This window comes from Manacus candei, unplaced genomic scaffold (genome assembly GCF_025592945.1).
Source record: "Manacus candei isolate 608988 ecotype Guabito, Panama unplaced genomic scaffold, ASM2559294v1 h1tg000056l, whole genome shotgun sequence".
NCBI lineage: Eukaryota > Metazoa > Chordata > Aves > Passeriformes > Pipridae > Manacus > Manacus candei.
Genome location: NW_026138104.1, coordinates 23385 through 39007, shown reverse-complemented (window position 1 = coordinate 39007; position 15623 = coordinate 23385). Strand labels below are relative to the sequence as shown.

The 15623-nt window shown below is 39.6% G+C and overlaps 1 protein-coding gene across 5 annotated transcripts in view; it reads left to right on the top strand.

The window, feature by feature from the left end:
• PPP1R9A (protein phosphatase 1 regulatory subunit 9A) overlaps positions 1-12766 on the top strand; it is a 136863-nt gene extending 124097 nt beyond the window's left edge. For 2 of the 5 annotated variants that reach the window (XM_051802609.1, XM_051802610.1), the window contains exons 16-20: positions 56-254; positions 2835-2954; positions 4789-4812; positions 6027-6209; positions 7158-12766. In XM_051802609.1, coding sequence (XP_051658569.1) covers positions 56-254; positions 2835-2954; positions 4789-4812; positions 6027-6209; positions 7158-7370 — 739 coding nt within the window. In that variant the 3' untranslated portion in view covers positions 7371-12766. The remainder of the gene's footprint in view (positions 1-55; positions 255-2834; positions 2955-4788; positions 4813-6026; positions 6210-7157) is intronic. The other 3 variants (XM_051802611.1, XM_051802612.1, XM_051802613.1) reach the window with 3 other exon arrangements.
• The last annotated feature ends 2857 nt before the right edge of the window (positions 12767-15623 follow it).

Here is a 15623-nt window from a genome sequence, read left to right as displayed (position 1 = left end):
TGTTTTCTCTTCTTTTATAGTCTAACACATATTCCTGCTCCTTTCTCCTAAACAGGACTGTCAGAGAGATGCTGCAGAAATCATCAAACACAAAATCTTTAGCAGAGCGATCCTCCTCTCTCCCACACTGTGTACCAGTCACATGGTATGGAGAGAGTGGCAAGGGATCCAATTCTTCTAGCAACCTGCCATCACCTACCAGCTCAACCGAACCCTCCTCTGAAAATTTAAGTCCAGCTAAAAAAGGGTCAAAGGTAGAAAATAAAAACTACCTTATTCCCACTGTGTTGAGTAGCATAATTGGCTTTGTGTTTCTGGAAAAAAGAACAGGCCAATATGTGACTACTACAATAAACAGTGCATGGTGTTCATTGTACGGTAACAGCCCATCCAAACAGAACATCTCTGTCACTGTACCATTCCACATTCTACCTTTTTACTCTATCTTAATGTACATTATTTCAGTAAACTAACTGTGATGTGCTGTACCGTAACAAAAGCAAATGGTGCCACTGGAAATTAGCATTTGGATCCACTGAACAAATGCTAGATTTGTGTGTTCAGTTGTAGACATTTTCTTCATTCTTCAGAACTGGTAGTGGGAATACGTACCCGTGTTCAAATGAGATGTTTGCAAGTGAAGAAATGCTGTATGCCGTCAGTCATCTGCCTTTTCTCCCCGAATAATGAAATCTGTTTGTCATGCATGCTTGCTGTTGGATTTAATTCTCTGTATGAAGATGCTTGAACTGTAAATATGAACTATTGTAATTAATACATCTGTGTGATTCCTTTCTATGTGCATGAATGTTTCAGCATGATAACTCCTTAAATAACCCTCCGTTATTGCAATATATTTAGCATTTCATGTTTATTTTCACTTCTGGAAAATATTTCTCTGCCTGTATCTTCTTATGATTTTTAGCAGTTAATTTTTTATATTAGTCTGGTAAAAAGAAACAGATATGGTTTTCAACTTTATGTACAGGACTATGAATCAGAAATCTAATTTCTCTGTCTTCTACAACCAAATGCATGTTCATAGTAGCAGTTTCCACAGGCATTTCTTACTCTTTTGATGCCAAAAGCTGGTGATACCTTACTTCTACTGTGCACTAAACTATGCAAGGTCATAGCTGTTCTTGTGTTACCTGGCAGGGAGAGCTACACAAGGCTTACCCCAATCAAAATCAGATTAATAGAGAAGACAACCAATGAAATTTCTGAAGATTAAAGAGAAAATCAGTTACATCTTTCTTTTGGAAACAAAAATAATTATTGGAGCTGTAAATCCTTTTAGGGTCTTTAAACAAACATTGTCTAAAAATGATTTTCAAACAGGGAAAAAAGTTCACCCTTTTAGATAGCATTAGGTTGAGGCTTTAGGGGGTTGTCCTGCTATCATAATTATTAGCAGGCCTTGGCTATCTTGTGGTTTTCCTATAGAAAATTAAATTTTAAAGGCTTAAATTTATTGTAAAGCTGAAGCTTGCACAAAATAGAGGTGAAAGAAAAACCAGAGTACTTAAAAAAGAAAAATATGTTCTTCACACAACAGGCAGTAGAGCTGTTGAACTCCTGGCCTAAGAACGCTGTGTGGGCTAAGGAAGCAGCTAAGGAGGCTGCTGAGATGTGCTTCTCCCCTATAAAGAGCTGGGAAAAACAGAACAGGAATTCTAAATGTAGGTGAGAGAAAACCAATCATAAAAACATTCTTATGTTCTCTCTAAAGTCTGCAGGCTTTTAAATTAAGAGTGCCTGTACTGCTATTAAGGCTTTCAAAGCACAACATACCAATATTAAGTTGGATTTCCGGCAAAACTTAAGAGGATCAACACTTGATATTTTTTGGAAGACTTTGTGTTTTCAGGAAAGATAGTTCAAATATCTTGGGAGGGCAGATAAAAGGATAGCTTTTTTAGTGTTGTTTTTATTGTTTCACTTTTTAAAGTGAACACCAAAAATTAATTTAATACTCATTTAGATGTTAGAGTAGAGATTAGAGGTCTGTGTATTGTCAAGTGTATTTTCAACTTAAATGGAATATCATGGTGTCCTTAATTTTTTATATATTTTGGTTTCTTTGTTGTTCTCCCTCTAACGTGAAATACTTGTTAATTTTTGTCTTATTCTAATGGTAATTCTGTTGTATTCTTGAAAAATATGTGCCTGCTTTTGCTATCATTTGCTGTAAGGTGTGATGTCTCTCATTGATTTGTTAAGAAAAAAGAGAGTTTGTTTTATGGTTTTTAGTTCAGTAAATAACATTCAATATCCAAAGATCTCTTTTACTTTCAGGTTTTTTTCTAAAGGCATAGACAAACAGGGAGGATCCTTTTACTTTTTTTGGGGGAGAGTATTTGGGACTCAGAAATGGATTCACAGGATATTCTTGCTCTTTCAATAGGAATTTCCACTTCTCTCTGTTCATTAATCTTCTGTCCTATTCTTTGTGCTACTGCCTGTGCTACTCTTCTCCTAAATATTTGGAGGACAGTAAATGCTAGTGATTAACCTGCAGAAGCAGTAATTTAGCTCCAGGATGAGAGCCAGCATCTTAAGAGTCTGGAAATGGCTTTAAGACACCTTTGTTATTCATTGAGGCATTAAGCTGGTAAAAGTGTCTCTTGAAGTACACAGTGGTAAAAATACTGTGTATTCTATAAATATTAACAATAAAAAAATTAGGCTTCCTCATGTACATTTTAATTGGTTTGGTAAATGAAATGAAATCACTCCTGAGCTATGCCAACCTGGAAAACAAAAAGCAAATTTCCCTTTTGAATGCACATATGCAATCATTTGTTCATTCTCACTCCTCTTTTTGTCCACAGAATTTCACATTCAACGATGATTTCAGTCCCAGCAGCACAAGTTCAGCTGATTTGAGTGGTTTAGGAGCAGAACCTAAAACCCCAGGCTTCTCACACTCCTTAGCATTGTCATCAGATGAGGTATGCTGATGAAATTGTTTAATTTGGGAAATAGTTATTTTCTTTCTCCAGTGGCATCTTGCTTGATTACTTGAATAATAAAGGGAATTTTTTAGGCAATAGAATTGGAGAAGAAAATTAATCTTGGTTTCTAGATTAAGATTTTTCTTGTTCATATAATAATGACTTTAAATAAATACCCTGTGGTATTATCATAGGAAAGTGGAATGCAGTTGGTTTCCTAAGAGATGCTATATCCTCAGATACTGTATCCTCACACATTTTAATAAATTTTCCCTACACTCTAAATATATACATGTGAACCCATAGGTGTATATATGTAAATACACTAAATTAGGCATAACTGAGACAATTTGATATACCAAACCTACACTGTAGTTTGGTAAATATAGTTGAGATGTAAGATGAATTAACCCACACTAATTTTTACCCTGATAAAATGACCTGTATATACAGTAATTGTGTGTTACTGTACCTGAATGTATGTCTATTGATTATATTGTGTGTATTAATCCACTTTGCATGCTTTGTGCTTGCTTTGCACAGTGCATTTGAATTCAGTTTCTTCAAACTAGAGTTTTTAAACAATGATAAAGTAAAAAGGTATTCCTAACTGTATAAATTGGTGACATAATTGAGCTGAATATAACGTATTGAAAATATTCTTCTTACAATACTAGTTTTGTAACTCAGTTGTCAGTGAGGCTGCACAATTTGACAGTAGCTGACAGCAAATCCTGTGGACTCAGAAAACCTGTGCATTTGTTCTTTTACTAATACTCCATACTTCACATTTTTCATGTGAGATTTGAGCCGGATTTTTTTTCCCAGACATGAGGAACTTGAAGTATCTTTTTTTTTTTTTCTGTATGATAGATTTTTCTATTACTGCTTGCATGATTTACTTTGTTTTAACAATGAGGGCTGTTCTGCACAACCCCATTTGCCAAACTGCAAATCTACAAACCCAACTGTTCTTTGGACATTCCTACTGCAGGTAGTTAAGGGCAGCAATTCATAACAAAAGGAGACTGCAGACAGGCCTGTGTATCCTGTGAATTACTGAAAACAACAAAGTCATCATTTGCACTTTTTTTACTGTTAGTACTATCTTAATAATACATTTAATTATCTCACCATGTTCAATATCCCCTATGTTATGTATTTGATTGTGACAATGCCCTGTTCTGAGTGGTATTGAATTAAAAGCTTGAAAATGCTTTCTTTTTGCATGTTCAACTCTCTGCTTTATTGTTTCTAAAATATCAAGCCTGAACAGGTCTATAAAAATGAATGTGTTTTCTCCATCCTCTGCTGTGTGCCAAATTGCTGCCTCCAAATGAGGCAGTGTGTTCAGCAAGAGCTGCAGTGGAAACCACCCCAGCCACCCTGGCCAGGAGTTAGGCCAGTGCTGCTCTTCAGCCTCTCATAGTGCATTGCTGCAAGCACTGCTTTGCTCTGGCTCCTCCAGGGTGGGGAGGGAATCCAGTTCTTGCAGGCAGTTCTCTTCTAATTAAGGAGCTTTTACTCTTGGAAATGGAGTCATCAGGGAGATTCCCACCAGTTCTAGAGTGTTGAGATAGGGAACTCCAAAGGTGTTTCATTGACATACTGTCAGGTTTAGCTGCCAAATCATGTGTGTGCTGAGCTTTCAACATAACATCTTTGCTTCTGGAAATAGTTTTTCAAAAGAAATCTTTGTGGTTTTGAGTAGCCATATCTGTTTGCAAATCTTGGTGCTGCCCTTACCTGAACTTTTACATGCTGTTCCATGTTTGGTATTGTGTTTCTATAATGTTTTTCTTTCCCATTTCTTTGTTGCTCCCTCACTCAGAGCCTGGATATGATTGATGATGAGGTGAGATACTAGTGTGCTGTTGTGGTGAATCTTGTGACCATGGCGTGGCAATGTATCATCTCTTTTGCAGAGTCACATTTCTTGTTTTATGGTGTTGTGTGGTGAACCCCCTTGTTGGAGCAGAACATGCAGGTGTCACTGGCTCCTCTTTCCTTTTCTTGAGTTCCCCTCTCCTTTTTGCTAAGAGTTTTCAAGGCCACAGCAAACTGCAGTTTTTGCAGTATGCTGGGAGGGGCAGGAGAGTCAGTGTCAAAACAAATCTACAAGGCCAAGCATCAGCTGCACTGTGCTCCTGCTGGCAACAGGAGAAGGAAAAGATAGTGCTTAAACCGTCTTTTCCCCAGCCCTGAGAACTGGACAGCCAGAAGCTGAGAGAGCTCCCAGCATCATCTAACTCAGTGTAAAAGCTGCTGCAACAGCAGACAGCTGCTGCAGCCTGTAGCAGCTGCTTTGCTGACCACAGCCAGGACAGAGTAGCTTTTGTTTCAGCCCCACTGGCATACCCCTGGGTGGAATAAAATGGCAGAGCAGGGACATGAGGCTACTCTGGCAGCTGACATCCCACCTGCCCTTTGTGGTACGGTTTGTGCTGTCATCTGCAGCAGTGATGAGAGCAGGGCCAGGGCTGTGGGATCACTGTGTGTTCCATACTGCTCCTCTGTGTCATCGCATGAATCTTCCATAGATAGTACCAGTCTCACTGGCTGTTTGATGTCATCACTTTAAACTTTGCAGTGGTTTTCTGAGGGTTTCTTTTTCCCCTCAAATTTCTTGTTTTATAGCTTAAACAAATCATAAATATCTGTGAATGAGCCAAGGAGGTGGAATGCACAATTCATGTCATCCTTTAGAAACCTTCTAATTTGAAGGATAAAAATCTTGTGGGGGAATCGAGCATACCTGGTTTGAATTGTGCCACCTGGCCCTTTGAATCCCTGTTTGAGTTAAAAGGAATGCCAGTTCCTTTTTCTTCTATGGTTCTATAGATAAAAGATTTTTTGGGTACCTTGTTCTTGTTCTTGGGTGTCTGGTTAGATAGACATGTAATATAGCAGTGTGAAATTGTTATTATTGTAGTGTAAAGATTGTAGTGTACCTCTTGTACAATACAAGAGGTATTGTACAGATACCTCTGCTGCTGGCTGTTTGTGCAGGAAAATGTTGTTACTCATCTGTTACCCTTTCAATAATAATGTAGCATGTTTTTGTCACAGATCCTGGACGATGGACAATCGCCTAAGCACAGTCATTGTCAGAGTCGTGCTGTTCACGAGTGGAGTGTGCAGCAGGTTTCCCACTGGTTAATGAGCCTGAACCTTGAACAGTATGTTGCCGAATTCAGTGCCCAAAACATTAACGGGGAGCATCTCCTTCAGCTGGATGGGAGTAAGCTCAAGGTAATTAACTGACTGGGCTTCAAGAGTAACTATGGTATTTTTTGTCATTTACATAATCTTAAAGGCAGTAAGAATTCGTTCAGAAAGCAGTAAATCCCTGCATGTGGAGTGGTGATAGACTAGAATAGTAACACAGAGTATAAAGCCACAGCAACACTTCAAGAAATTCCCATATGCACTTGGATTCAGAAGCTTCAGAAATAGAGGGCAATTGCTTTGTGAAAATTCTTGGTGTATATAATATACCCGTATTTGCATGTGTAAATCATATAGCAGCATGTGTAAGTGGTATTTGCATGCATATATTTCTTATCCCTCTCTGTTCTGTGAAAGGGTGATTCAGAGAAGATAGTGGACAGAAACGTATCAGAACTAGCAACAGAATAATGGATTATAGTGGGATACTGGAGGCATAAGCTGATACCAGTTGTACTGTATTAGAACTAAATATAGGTTTGATGTATAAAGTATGCATTGTTTCTTGTAGTGAAAATACAAACCTACTTCTGTCAAAAATAATTACAGGAAGGAGTTGTGGGAAGCTCAGCAGATCTGAAAGTCCAAGTTTGGTGTTTCCTTTCTGCATTTTTTTGATGGCACTTCACTAACTCTAGGGGTTTTAGAAGAGTGCAAGTGAACTTTTGACTAAGGCATAGCAGTGAAAATTGGGAAGTCTTGTTCTATGTAGACTTAGATGACTTCAAGAAAATAGTTTATTTGCCTTATTTGATCAATGAAATCAACATTGGTAGTGGCAATGAGGTATCATTCTTTAATATTCTAGAAGTGAAAGGCATGGAAAGTAGTACTTACAGATCAGATCTGAGTCTGTCTCAGATCTACTTAGTTGTTACAGTCATCTACCTAAGAGTTACTATTAGAATATGAAAAAAAATTGTGACAGATTAAACCATATGAAATTCTTTAATTTTGTTTTCTCCACTTCAGGCTCTTGGTATGACATCTTCCCAGGACAGAGCAATCATTAAAAAAAAGCTAAAGGAAATGAAAGCATCCTTGGAGAAGGCTCGCAAAGCTCAAGAGAAAATGGAAAAGCAAAGGGAAAAGCTTCGGAAGAAGGAACAAGAGCAACTGCAGAGGAGATCAAAGAAAACAGACAAGTGTTCATCAGATGCAACAGAGGGCACTAATGAGCAGTGATAAGGAGAAGTGCGGCTGTGTTCAGAAAGTGGAGGCATGTCAAGGGAAGAGGAACTCATATCCACTGGTGCCCCTTCAGCTTTGTTGTATTCATCACCCAAGATCGTGTACAGAGAAATGGGGCTATACATAGAATGACTAGGGAAATTTATATTGTGTAGTTTTCTTTTCCCGCATATCCAGTTCACGCTTGTTGTTGTTGCCATGTGAAACAACCCCAGCTCTTCGGTTTGTTTTGTTCTTGCTGCCAGCTAACAGATTTCATATTTGTGTGGTGGTGTTTCCTTCCAAACTACTCTTCTCTATTGAGCTGTGTGTGTTTGGTCACTTCAATAACCAGCATGATGCCAAGGAGCATGGTCCACTGCTTCACCTCTTCTGAATAGGATGGCCAGTCAATACAATTGGTGAACATTTCTTCAGCTGGGTAAAAGGAGTTGTGCTCTGTCTGATAAGACTTGACTTCACTTTCTAACTGGAAGTTCACCTTCTTTACAGTGTTTGGATACTCAGTTCCATCTGCTGGAGTAAGTTTCATCCTGTGTCAGTACCTTTAAGCGACACTGCTCGGGAAACACAACTGTTCAATGACTTCTTATACACTGGAGATAAGACAGGAGAGTCAATATTCCCCCTGGGTAAAAGACAGGAGGTGAAACTCTTTCTGTTAACTGTACAATAGTTAATCCAGGAAGGAGGCAAAGCCTTAAATGGTTATGTGGGTTTACACAGAAATCTGAGGATAACATTTATCCTTTAGATATCTGAGCAAGGATAAATTTCTAACTAGAGCACAGCATATATATCTGTATAAATTTCATTGTGCTCCCAGCGTGTAGGCAACTTTCTTATAGCACACTCCACTTTCTTTTTCATGTGTTTTGAACAGGAAACTAGGTTTATTTTGTTTTGAGGTTTTGGGGTTTTTTTCTAGGAAAAACACCACATCTTCAGATTCATTCTCCAACAAGCATTGGAAGAATAAGCTTTGTGCTCTGCTATTATGAAGCTGTTGTTAGAAACAATTATCCGACTTGAGTCTGCTAAAGATTTCTATTTTTTACAGAACTGCACTTTAAAAAGAGGAAGACGAGTGATTCTGGTTAAAATTAAATTCAGTACATTGCTTTTAAGGTCAGTGCTGCCATGGAGATGATGGTTACTAAGTCCAAAGCTCCCACATTTTAACAGCTTTGATTGATGTGTTTAAAGAATATCCCCACCAAAACCTGCATTTTGGGGCATTGGCTGTAGAATGTTGGCTTAGCAGTGGTCATATTATATCTTTCAGAGATTCCCATGGTGTGTGAGGCCATCGGTGAAGCCTGCTTTGTAGTTTTGACTATGACAAACAGAAGCAGTGTAGGGTGTTACTGCCTCTTAAGAGCAGTATTAAACTATACAGTATTTCTTCAAAAGAATGGGGAGACAACAGGCAAATCTCCACAATGAGAAGCTGGGGGGTATTAGCTTTACAGTTGAAGCTAACTGTAGTAGTTGAGAAGTGCCACTTCCCATTCATGCATCCTGGAAGTGGCAGTCTTCATCTGGTCGTGCCAACCCATATATTGTTTTAGATGGTGACACAAAGTTAGAATCTTGAACTTAAAAACATGCCAGCCTGAAATTGCAAATACCGAATTCTTTTGAAGAAAACGTCTGTTTTAGTTTGGCTTGGCTTCTCTTCTGCTCTGCACTTTGCAGCATTCAAATTTGTTTCTGCAAAGTTCTCTGAAGCTCAGGTTTGAAACACTTGGGGTGCACTGCTTATAGTTACATTTCTTTTGATTCTAATAATTTCTTTGACATATAAAATGGTCTATAAACTGAGACAGTGTAGTTCATTCAAAATTAATACACAGCAGATCTACTTAGCATTAGCTTTATTTTTCCTTCCAAATCCAATTTCTACAGGTTTTTGATGTATATTTTATTCAGCTCTAAAACTGAAATTGCCATAAAAGATACTTTCTGATACTTCTGAAGGCTTGCAATATTTTTCTTGAGATAGACCACTGGCAGAAAAATACACCTGCTAACAAAAATTACACATTGCAGTAAATCTTTCTGTGCTCTTTATAGGAGAAAAATTATACAAATGTTTAACAGCCTCATAAAACTAGCATTCTTTGAGTAAGAGAAGTTATCTGGAAGAAACTGGAAATTTAATCTCTTAAATACAATGTTGATAAATGCATTTGATGATGATTTTCTTTTTAAGTTATGTTTACACTGTAGTAGTGTTTAAGTGGTTGTATATAGTAATCTCAGGTGGTGTCCCCATTTTATGTTCTTTGTTTTCTTAGAAACCTGAGCAGACTGCTTGACTGAGTTTTCATTCTTGCTGCTTAGAACAGTGCCTAGTTAATCTCTTTGTAAATTGTGTTCTTATTCTGCAGAATAACTAATTCGACTTAAGTCCTTTAAGTATTCAGGGGATTTTTACTGCTTTGTGATAATGTAATTTTGTTATTCTCAGACTACAAGAAAAAACCCCAACAAACAAAAACCTAACTTAAAAAATAGTAGCTTAAATTTAAAATAAAACTATTAAAATGCATTTTGATCAACATGTGAAAACTAAGCAAACAGAACAATGTCAAGAATTTTGCTCTTCTTTCTGTGATGAAAGAGATTTATGTGGTTCCTTTTATTAAATATGCAACTCAATCTTGGGATGTGTAGAAATGTCACTGGATAACAGACATAAAGCATAGTTTGAAACTTTTTTTGCTGTTCTGCAGAATCTTTAAAATTGTGTTGCATTTTTTCCCCTTGTACTGTGTAATGACATATGAAGCAAAAGATGGATGTCTCATCATTCTTAACCCAAACTTCCTGTAAACCAGTGTTAAGTCAGAGTAATATGGGGTTTGATGTAATAAGAAGAAACAAATTTCTGGGCTAAATAACTTGACAGATTTTCTCATTTGGCTCACCTGCAGGTGTACTTGTTGCCTACTTTGTGTATTTATTTCTGGAGCTAAAGCTGTTTTGATTAGTCTGACTTGCCTGGCCACCATTAAACTGCTGTGCAGGCAGTGTGGTGTTTCCATGCACTTGTGTCATCATTACACCCAGGTGACCACAGCAGGCTGATGAAGTTATTTTCTCTCTGGTTTGGGTGGTAGGCCAGTTCTGTAAACTCTAGTTTCTGCTCATTGCTGCAGTATTTCCAGGTTGTGAATATATTGAGCCTCTAAAAAGGTGAAGAAAGGACAGTTAGCAAAAAATGGAACTCTCAGAAAGTGAAAATAGAAGATAAAACACTGCAAGTTACTTTAGTCTGGAAAAATCTATTATTATACTGACATTGTGAAGGAAGTTGTACCTCCTTGCTCTGTTCAAATCAGCCAAATATACTGACGTTAGTTGGTTCCAGCTTGTATTTTCCCGTGTGGTGGGTTCCTGCACCCATGCAACTTCCGTGTCAAAACTCCCAATTTAGTTTCAGTCTGCCTAGGGAGATCAGGACCAGGGTGTAAGGAAGGAGCAGAACTCGTTCATTGCAGTGCACAGAGATTGCCCACCACTGTTTGCACTTCACCCCCTGCTCTGAGCAGGTCTGGTGGGGGTTGTTGTAAGTGGAGCTAGTCCTAGATCATGGGTTAGAATTGCACAGTGGAACAGAAGCCAGTAATAAAAAGCCGGACAGAGTTGGGTGATGTTTGTATTTCAGTGTATACAAATACTTTTGTATTTTTTTAACTTCTTATATTTTTTTTGCAATGGCATCTGTTGTGCTGTGACTGTAGTCTGCTGCAGGGATACCACAAGAATTGAGCTTCACTAGAATTACTGAGCAGCTTTCCTTTGAAACTTGCCAGCCCTCAGCTCTCATTAACGCTGAGCATTAGGGTTGTGTTTGACGCTGAGCATTAGGGTTCCTCATACTTTATTGCTTCCATCAAGGCCTCCTCTCCTCCTGAGCTGCTCCACCTTCACCTCCTGGCTCACAGACTGGCAAGTAAGAGGTGGGCAATGATATATCATTTTTGAGAATTAATTGTGTTTCACTTCTAAGAGAAAGAAATGCCACTTGCTAATAGTGCAGAATCCAGTTCTACAGTAGTAAGGAAGAGGATCCTCATTTACTTGAGTGCCTGTATTCTAGGAAGGAATTTTCTGCTTTTAATCCCAACTTTTATTTCTATTGTAGCACTTTCAGCAGTTTGTTTTTGAGCAGGATAACAGGTGTCATCTGAGGCAACTTGCCCGCTCACCACAGGGGAGTGTGGGTCATCTGCACATAGCACAGTCCCTTTTGTTAGCCTCCTCTATGGATTTCACTGTACCTTTTCCACCTCTAAAACTGATTTTTCAAAGCTGTGACACCTTAGTCATGACACTGAGCCCTCCAGTCCCTCCATATAAAATGTGCTTTCTGCTCCTAACCGGCCGTACTAACTGATACTTCTGCTCTTGGCATTAAGTAATTATTTTTAAAATGCACATCTTACAGGAAGGTTTGGCTTATAGTGCCTTGGGCTGCCTGTTTCTTTGGGAAGTGTGGACTGTGTTAAGAACAAGCTGTAGGGTTTGTGAAACTTGCAGCATTAGGCGTGTCTCTTCTTCCAGAGAGGTGAGGAGGGCTCACAGTTCATGAGATCGGATCCAACCCACCTAAACCAGGAGCCTGGGCCTCCTGATGGGTTTCCAGTGGGAGGTTTGCTGCTGACACCGGTGGAAGTGGATTTGGGCCCCAATGTAGAAATGTCTGGAGGAAAGGGGGATCACAGGGCACCAGACATAAGGAATAACCAGCCCATTTGGAAGTGGAGAGTGCACAGTGAACCTCTTCTGACTATACTTTCCCATATACATTTACTGTCTGAACAACTGCTTTCATATTTCCCAGTCATGTTGTGATGGTATCTCACTGGTCACTGACGTGTGTTACACATATTGCTAGAAGACCAGGCAGCTAAAAGACTAAAATGCACTGTGCTAACTGTAAAAATTGGCTTCTTACATTGTTTCTTTTTATATGGTTAAAGAGATGGTTGCGCTCCAGATTTTTTCATTTTTCTTGTCTTTTTTTAAAGAGATCAAATGTATATGAAGTGCATGTTATCCTGAACTTTTTGTTTGTACATGTTGATGTCTGATCACCTGCATGAAGGACACAGTAGTGCCATGTCTGAGCTTGTTCTCTTGTGCTTGGTTGATATGAACTTCTCTAGATTGTTGAGTTTTCCCCAAGATAACTTTGGTTAATATTTAGTTATTGGGAGACATCAAAACAAAACATCATGGTGGCCCTTTGTTTTCTTACAGTTTAAATACAAACAACAAAGCCTTGTGGTTTAATTTGTTAGTGTAAATAAATTTCTTGCCAATGAGTATTATTGTTGTTAGACAACGAATGCAATAAAATGAGAAATCCTGAATCTTTATTAGAATTTGTATCGAGTCCTCACTTTTCTGACCATTTGTTGGTCATTCCAGAAGAAATATTAAATGGTGAGCACAACTGGACAGCTGCATGGGCCAGACTGGGGGGTGGGGTTGGATATGGACCTTCCCCTGCTTGTTCTTTCCTTCCTTCTGCTCAGCCAAAGATTATTTTAATCCTAGCTCATGGCCAAATTGGCATGATTCACAGGCCTCCAAGTGGGTCTCATTTACAATCTGTAATTATGTAAAAAGAAGTGAAAAAAAAAAAGAGTAAGGAAAGAGAATTACTCTTTTTTTCATATGCTGATGAAATGTAGAGTGCAATCTTTTGCTGCAGGTTGATGTAAAAATAGGCTACTTTCACACTGATACTGGTCAGTGTTTGTTTAAAAGACTTGAATTAGTTTTGGTATATAAAAAAAATTACCGTTTTATATTTAAGTGTAGCTTAGTTACAACGGGCACTTTATACCCTCAAAGTACACCAGTTCTTCAACTGAACATATTTAATATGTCTTTATTTATTTGATTTTAGTAGAGGATTAAATAAAGGAAAAGCAGAGGGTGCAGACTGTCCAATTTGTGTAGTCATTTCAGTGGATTTACATCTGGCAGAATCTAGGCCAAATACTCTGCACTTAATCTGTTTAACCCAGTTTGTGTTTCCCAACAACTGAATCATAAACCTTACTTTCTGCTAATATGGCCATCACCTGCAAGAACATAAAAAGAATCTTCAATCCATAAAATTATTATCTTAATTAAAGGAGATATACTAAGAGGCTCCAAGTCCACAATTGACATGTAAAATGTGTCTCCTCAGCAGCTTCCTAAGCCATATATACATACATTTTTCTTATCTGTGCAAGTTGTCCCAGCTGCAGTTTGGTTTCTGAAATACCCAGAACTGCTCCAGTCTCTACAGCTGGTTGAAGATGATGTGTTATGCCCTCCTCCAGGTTGCAAGCATGGATTTTCCCTATGCAGGTTACGTTGTGATTGAGAGGCCAGGCTTGAGCTGCATCTTCCACCACTACTGTTTCTGCACTGAGGCCTCCAGTGCGTTTATGAAGTGGTGATGTCATGCCAAGAGGTAGAAGCTGTACCCCAGCATGGCTCTTGCCGTCTCTGTCCTGCTCAGCATCACTTGAATGAACGGTGGCCCAGCTTCAATTCCTGCCTCTGCACTGCAAGGCTGGGATACCTGCAGAGAAGGTTGGCAATGGGCTTCCAGTCGTCCTCACCTCAGGTTAAACTTCAAAATGTTACATCAAGTACCTACAATCTCTCTCCTCTCAAATGCTGTGAGAAAAGATAAGGCACATTGCTTTCCTACGGTTCAGTCTGCAGGCAGACGGATGGGAAAGCCTTCAGCACAGGAGTAGTTTAGAACAGAAAAAATAGCCAGTGATGAGTGAAGACAATCTTTATTTTCTGGAAGGCTAAAACCAACAAAAAAGTAAAAGTTTGACAAGACCCAACAACGTGTGGATTTGCTTATTTGAAGATGTTTTAAGCCACTGTAAAATTTGAAGTTAATGTTTTTATGGGTTACTTCTGCCACTGCTGAGGGAAATGGTTATTGCGTTTCTACAAACACAGAGTAAATCCAGGACCAGCAGAGTGGCTGATCAGCATTTCAGTGTGTTACTGCCACTAATGTGTGATATAACTCTTTAGGAGATGGCACTTTAGAACAAATACTGGCACAATCCCAAAATAACCACTTCAGAATGCTTGTGCAGACTGTTGATGGCTAATCATGAACAAGTTAATAGCCCAACCTCTCATTGCTGTGAGAACTTTCTTCAGAGCAGTCCTTTCAGCTTGGGCTCTGGGAATGATATCTGTTCCTCAAGACTGAAAATGGATAACACGTTCCTGTAGGAAAGTACACCACTTCCAAGGGAAGATGAAAGTGTCCCGCAGGGAGAGAAGTTGCTAAGGAGTGAGCAGCAAAGCCAGGGTTAGGTAATGCCAAAGGCAAGTACAAGGAAGGGATGAGACAAAAGCAGCCCTCATTCAAGGCCAACTCTGCTCTGTGGAAGGGCTGCACGCCATGGTCAGCGAGATTCAAAACTGTGATCCAAATGGTTGAGTCCTTGTCACCAAAGCCTTTGTGAGCAGTGAAGCCTGGGCAGCCCTCAAGTCTGCAGATCAACTGTGAGCATTTTGGAGAGGAGCTGTGAACGCAGTTTGTGCACAGACCTGCTAATGCAGGGCTGCCACCAAGAGACAAGTCAATTAGCCACGCGGTTAACTAATGCTCAAGTCTCCCCTTCTGGCCATCGGTAACCCCCGCAGCATGTGCCATTTGTACTGGTACATGCATGTGAAAGAGCTTTCTGCCATGGCAGTGACTGAGCCAAACATGCTCAGTTCTTCAACCTCACAGAACTTCTTTGTGCCCAGGGACTTGCCTTACACCAAGCAGGGTCTGTTCCAGCAGGCTTGGGGCAGCACAGGGTGCAGCAGATGCTTTTTGGGGGCAGGAGATGGGTGATGTGGCAAGACCCACAGCTGTGCACAGGAAGGGGGATGACATCGTCCCTCCTGTACAGCAACACTGCCTCAGCCACGAGCCCTGGCACGGACTCCTTGCTCTGGTTAGAGCTGTCCCTTTCCGTCAGGGAAGGAGCAGCAGATCTTTTCCTACCAGTGGATGAAAGCTTGTTAGAAAGGAAAAGCACAGGAGCCAAGAGGTGTCAGTACACACATTTGTTCTTCAGGGCCACTGCTCACCCAAACCTCAGCCTGCAGTACTGCCTCCTCTCAGCCAGAATGGGAAAATCCAGACAGAGGAGGGTTTGCACATACTCTGCCTCCTGCCTCAGTGTTTGAGCCACTACAGAGTGG